Here is a 6,294-nt window from a genome sequence, read left to right as displayed (position 1 = left end):
AACTTAATATCCGTTCGGGTATTTTGCTACTTCGGTTCGGATTTTGGTTCGGGTGCGGCTTTGGGTATCAGGTAAAGTGTCCACCCTAGTCTTCCTGTTGGCTGATCTTAATCTATCAAGTTTCTTATGACCGCCTTTCATTTTTAATGATTTTTCTATATTTTACATCTTTAGATAATCTGTTCCCTTTTTTACTCCAGTCACATGAAAGCAAATATTGATCGGCCACTGATATATAAGAAGGCAACATGTTAATGTCACGTGAACATTAATTCGAGTTTCAACTTCTCAAGATTTTAGGGTCAATAGTTGACATCTGAATATTTTAGTGCTCAGCTCATCTAGTGAGTATTGATATGTCTAGTATCAACCAATGGCTAACAAAAGCTTAATATTTAATATAAAAACAATTTAAAGAAAAATGGTTATACTTTTCTATTAGTAGTAAAGAATATCATATTATAGTCAACCAACTGGATTTGGATTACAAGTCAACCACTTTTGAACTACAAATACGTCCACAAAGGCTCCTCGTTTCTTCTTCACACAAATCTCTATTTCTAAAGTTAAGTTAACTCTAAAACGTTAAAATGGCAATCCAAAACGCGATTCTAAAACACGCTCTTATTCATTTCCTCTTTATTTTAGCAATTTTGGCCGAGAATGCGTTCACACAAAATTGCATGGATACTAGTTGTCCTGGCCTAAAGCAATGTTGCAGCAGATGGGGTTCCTGTGGCACCGGAGAAGATTACTGCGGATTCTTTTGTTTCAGTGGACCTTGCAATATCAAAGGTAAATATTACGGCTATGACTATAACGTGGAAGCAGAACCGGGTGGTAAAATAGAGAGTATCATCACACCAGCGTTGTTCGACAGCATCATGAGCAAAGTTGAAAGCAACTGCTCTGCAAAAGGATTCTACAATTATAAAGCTTTCATTACCGCTTTCAAATCATTTGGAGCTTACAAAGGAAAAGTGGCTAAACGCGAGATCGCCGCCATATTTGCTCATTTCTCATATGGATCTAAAGGTAAGTTTATTAAACCACTAGGGTCTGACGGGCGGGTAAACAAATAGAAAAAAATATATATTTTAAATTTTGATAAAAATTTTAGTTTATTTTTAATCATAATTTTCACTATTTTTATTATCTATTTTACTATTTATTTTCTTTTAGAAATTATATATTTGTTACTCTATTAAAACAAATATATCTATTTTACTGTGTTCACAATATTTATTTTTCTTGTATTTAATAGATTTTTAATATATTTCTTCTTAAATTTTATAATTCTAACAATTAGAATAAGAAAAGCCATTTATTACCTTTTTCTTTAAAAAATAAGCAAGTAGCATAAAATATGATATGAATAGTTGCTATCTAAGATTTATAAATAACATATTAGATTATATATTTATGAATTATTATATTTGAGAAAAAGTATATCTATGTTGTTTTTATGTCTCTTAAAACTCACATCAACAAAAATTTGAAATAAAAAGAATTATGTAATTGTTTTCCTTTTTTTACCACTAAAATCTAGGTTAACTAATAAAATAATAGAAAACCATAACTATTTGATGTATAGTTAGCTATGAAGATTATTATGGAGCATTTGATGTACAATAGTATGATAGTTCAAATGTTAAAAACTTACACTAATGTGTCATGTTTCTTTTTTCTCGTTAGTTGAGGTGGCAGCATAAAATATCTAAACTTATAATAGTACTTATTTTATTATTAATAATGATGTAATTGAGAAATGGATCTGGTTTGAAAGAGTACCAAAGTTCTTTTATTAGACTGTCCAAAGAAACCAAAATTTTCTTAGCTAGATTGTTGCATAGAAAACAGTTTTGAAAGATTGTTTTGATCAAATTGCAACATAATTGTTTAACAAAAAATTGCAACATAATTAAGAAAAATGAAATTGCTAAACATGGTTTTTGATTGAAACTGATTGTTTAAACGGTTTATTTTCTAAGTAAATCAAACTATTTTATAATAAAGAATGAATCATGTAAAAAAATGGCAGAACGATAAATATATTTTTGGTCTCTAAACCAGTTCATGAGAAGACATTACAGATAAAATAAGACGCATAGCAAATAAAACCAAAGAACAAATTTTCTTTAAAAAAAAACACCACCCAAACTCTCCTTTAAATCTTTTAAACCGGGCCATCAATATGTAAATTGGGAAACCTTATCTCCACTGAAAAACCTGACCCTTATGTTTTCTTTCTTCCTTCTTATTCATAAATAAGCGAAGCTTTTCTCTGGATAAAAAAATTCCTAGCTGCTACTTACATCCCCACTGGCCTCTCACCTTGAAGATATTCAGAAAGTTTATTTCTTCCATCTATCAGTGGACGGCAAAATAAGAAACCATGTTATTGTTTAGTACAATCTCAATCACGATCATTAAAAATTATTTTATTGATTAACTATTTTTGCATTATCTTATATTCCTTTGACACTCATATCTGTCAGTTTAGATGTAAAAAACAAAATTCTGATTCTTCCTGAAAATCAAAGTATCATTCACGTATGCTTTGAAAGTTTATTCTGCGCATATATCCGCCCCGGAATGTAGAAAACGATGTTGTCACATCTAAAGCCTCATGTTGAAGAATAAAAATCTATAGTACTAAGAGTGAAAATCATGAAAAGGGGTCCAAGTGAAATCCTTTATTCTTTTGTACTTCTCTACTGCTATCACACACAATCATCAACTTCCCTCATTTCCATCTGTCTTTCCGTCATCATTTAGCATCCAATTTTTTTATGATTTGTCTTGTCATAGATTACTACTACCTAGATTTTAACACATCCTTGCAACATCTCGCTATGTCCGGCTTGTATATCGAGTTCGTCAACTTTGAAACAATTCCTTGTTATCTCTGAAACTCTTAAAGCTTTATCATGCTTCCATCATAGAAACAGTGAAACCAAAAAGCTTACTGCAAGTCAGCAGAAAAAAAGAAAGTCTTCCTATACTTTTTCTTCAACAATATAGAACCTCTCAAGCCCTGAGATTAAACAAAAACCTAACTATTAAATCCACTAAAATGGCATGAACTCTAAAAAAACATGTGAAGCCTACTTCAATTCTGATGAGAGATATCCCACTCAGTTATCTCAACGTCAGTATCATTAAGCTGCTTGATCTGCCACATAACAACCTACTTTTTATTAGAATCTTCTTGATACATCAACCAATAACAGTTTTTGAAATCAAGGAACAAAAAGAGACATGCCTATTCTCCTAAAGTAACGTCTAGAAGAAAGCAAAGGCCTTCCACTCAACGTCCTCCCTAAAACATCTGCAAAGATCATTGTCCTATTTCCACCATAGGCATGCCTTGCCTTGCAAACTACACAACTTAAAAACCATATTCATCATCATCCCTAACAATCCCCATTTTACCATGAACCAAGAATTCTTCAGCATCATAATTTAAATCACAGAGCAAGTAATCAAATTCTTTGTAGTACAATGGAACTTTCTCATTCGTCATCATGGTCCCCAACATATCTGCAACTATACTCACATCGAGTTTGTTCCCGTTACCAGAAACCACAGGTCCACAACACCAACCACAAATTCACCTGGTTTGGGATCGTAATACTCGGCGAGTCTCTCCGTCTCCTGGGAAACCTCCGATTCATTTCAATCTTCATGCTTTAAGAATTTCAGAAAGGGCTCATGCAGGACCTGACCATAGCCTGCTTTCCGACACTGATTCTCGTCCTCCTCTGGTGTCAATACATGATTAGGCTTGTTCAATAGCTGAAGCTCTTTCTCCGCCACAATTCCTCCGCTTTGTACATCGGCAACGACATCCTGTGAGCAAAATCTCCAAACAGCAAAATCATTAGATTATTAAGAAGCAACAGAGTTACATCTTATTAGTGAAAATTATTTTAGTTGGGATTTCATGTGATCACAAAAAAAAAAAAAATCATTTTCATACTTGGTATACAAAAGGCTGATAACTTCGGCTGATATCAAACTTCCTCGCTCTTATCCCATTGCAATAACACAGTATCATCATCCTCATCGTCACTGTCATCTTCTCCCTCAGCTAATATCACATCAGGCCTCACACACACTCTCCCCAACAAATCCCCTATGGCTTCCACATCCCCACCGTCTTCGCCGTTATCGTCCACATCTTAATTTCCGTATCTGAAATCCTTTCGATCGCAGTTTTTCCGCAACTTATTCTCTCCCTCGCTTTATTCCCGGAGCAATCGCCAGCCCGGACAGAAGACGGAGGCCACTTGTGGATCCAAGGAGGGGATGCGTTTAGGGTTCCGGTGAAGAAGACTTTCGATTTAGCCATAACAACGCGAATCAGTATATTGCAAGAGATAGGAAGAGAAGATGAGTTCGGAATGAGAAATACTCACATATTTATACAGATGACACACTGCCTCGAAGATATGAACGACACATTGAAGACTTCATAGTGGGCGATGGAGTTAATAGGATTAATCACGAAATCACAGCTCGAGCCGTTTCCGACAGAGAAAGGAAGCACAGACATCACGCGGCGCCATCGCAAGAAGAGAAGAGACGATTTGCGATTCTTCAATCGAGCGGAATTAAGGTTAGAGGGCGAATCCCATCTATCCAGGCTGAACAGAACGACATACCAGAGCCCAACATGCCATAAACGTTGAAAGCCCATCAAAACTCGCGTTTCATTTAAACGATGAGTTTCGTTACTAAGTGACACATGTCAGTCTGAGAGAGCTTGATTTATCTAGCCGGCGGCTGAGTTGGAGACATGAGGAGTGAGAGAAGTATCTTATAATAATAGATATGTGTATTTATTTAAATTTTCTCTTGAATTTACGTTTGCATTCCAAACCTTTGAAATTAGTTTTCGTGTGCTGACATGCAACATTCACGTTTGCGTTTAAAAGTAATGTAATCAGGGTCGATCCTAAGGACATTTAAAATATGTGTCTTGTTTCACAAATTATACAGAACTATTCTACATAGATCGTATAATCAACATTCATTTTAAATGTTTCAGCCCCATAAATTTCAGAATCGGCCTTTGCAATAATCATCACATCTATACTACAATTTTTTGTTAATTTGGATGCCTCTAACTAATTTTATGTTATGTAAAGGCTTTTGTTACAAAGAAGAAATATCTCCCGAGAAGTACTGTTCAAAGAGCAAGAAATACCCTTGTGAACCAGGGAAATACTACTATGGTCGCGGTTTGCTCCAATCAATCACGTGGAACGAGTATTATGGTGCGGCTGGCAAGCACTTAGGGCTACCTCTACTGAAGGATCCAGATCTGGTGGCTCGTAGCACAGAAGTGGCTTTCAAATTCGCCATGTGGTTTTGGAATAGGAACGTGCGTCCGGCTTTGTACTTAGGATTTGGTGAAATCACAAAGAGGGTCGATGGCCGAGAATGCAGTAACTGGCGTCGCGACGGTCCGAATAGCAAGGTCAAACAATACATAGAGTTCTGCAAGATGCTTGGGGTCACTCCTGATCAAGGTCTCGATTGTTTTTAGTCACTAATATGCTATCACTACCATTTAAAAAAAATATATATATATATAGTTGACAAAAAAGCAAAAAATAATATATATATATATATATACTACTTGTAATAATTCGAACCTATCTACCTCAAGGAATCTATGAATTTTATAAACAATCAAAATGACAAACTTTAATAAATGTTTCTTTTTTCATTTAGAATACAAGAAATCAGTTCAGTTAAGAAATATATAGTAAAGCTCTTTTCAGTTCGTAAAAAGTTGTTATGTAGAGAAAAAAATCTTGATAATATTATAAAATAATGACTAAAACGAAATATTAAGGTACTATAAAATTGTATCCAAGGCGAAGATTTATTGTTTAGTGGTAAATGGTGTTTATGTTCTCGATAAGTTACCACATGGGTTCATCAAATTTGGTATAATGGTAATGACTGAATAATAATAGAAAAAGAAGAAGCCTGCGACATGGGGAGAACATGAAGGATGAAAAGCAAGAAAATGAGTAAAAGAAGGTGATTCAAAAACCTTTATTTATGATATCCCAGTCACCCACCAAGTCACCAACCCACATCCAATATATAGTAATCATTCAAGCACAGAATGAGGTTGAAAGAGAGACTTTAAGTTTTAGTTCGAAATTTTACCCCAAAATGGGTTGAGAGATCCGGTTACTAAAATATTTGCTTTAATAATCAAGCTGAATCAATCACACTAAACTTTCTTGCTAGTTTTTAATCTAGATGCCGAGA

At 34.5% G+C, this 6,294-nt stretch overlaps 1 protein-coding gene across 1 annotated transcript; it reads left to right on the top strand.

The window, feature by feature from the left end:
* The first annotated feature begins 564 nt into the window (after nucleotides 1-564).
* LOC106333313 (basic endochitinase CHB4) lies at nucleotides 565-5,563 on the top strand. Its single transcript, XM_013771777.1, has 2 exons — nucleotides 565-1,035; nucleotides 5,154-5,563. The coding sequence occupies exons 1-2, from the start codon at nucleotides 591-593 to the stop codon at nucleotides 5,552-5,554; spliced, it is 846 nt and encodes a 281-aa protein (XP_013627231.1). The 5' UTR covers nucleotides 565-590; the 3' UTR covers nucleotides 5,555-5,563.
* Nucleotides 5,564-6,294: the final 731 nt, after the last annotated feature.

This window comes from Brassica oleracea, chromosome C3 (assembly GCF_000695525.1).
Source record: "Brassica oleracea var. oleracea cultivar TO1000 chromosome C3, BOL, whole genome shotgun sequence".
NCBI lineage: Eukaryota > Viridiplantae > Streptophyta > Magnoliopsida > Brassicales > Brassicaceae > Brassica > Brassica oleracea.
Note: the sequence above shows the minus strand (reverse complement) of the source record. Positions and strands in the feature narration are given on the sequence as shown.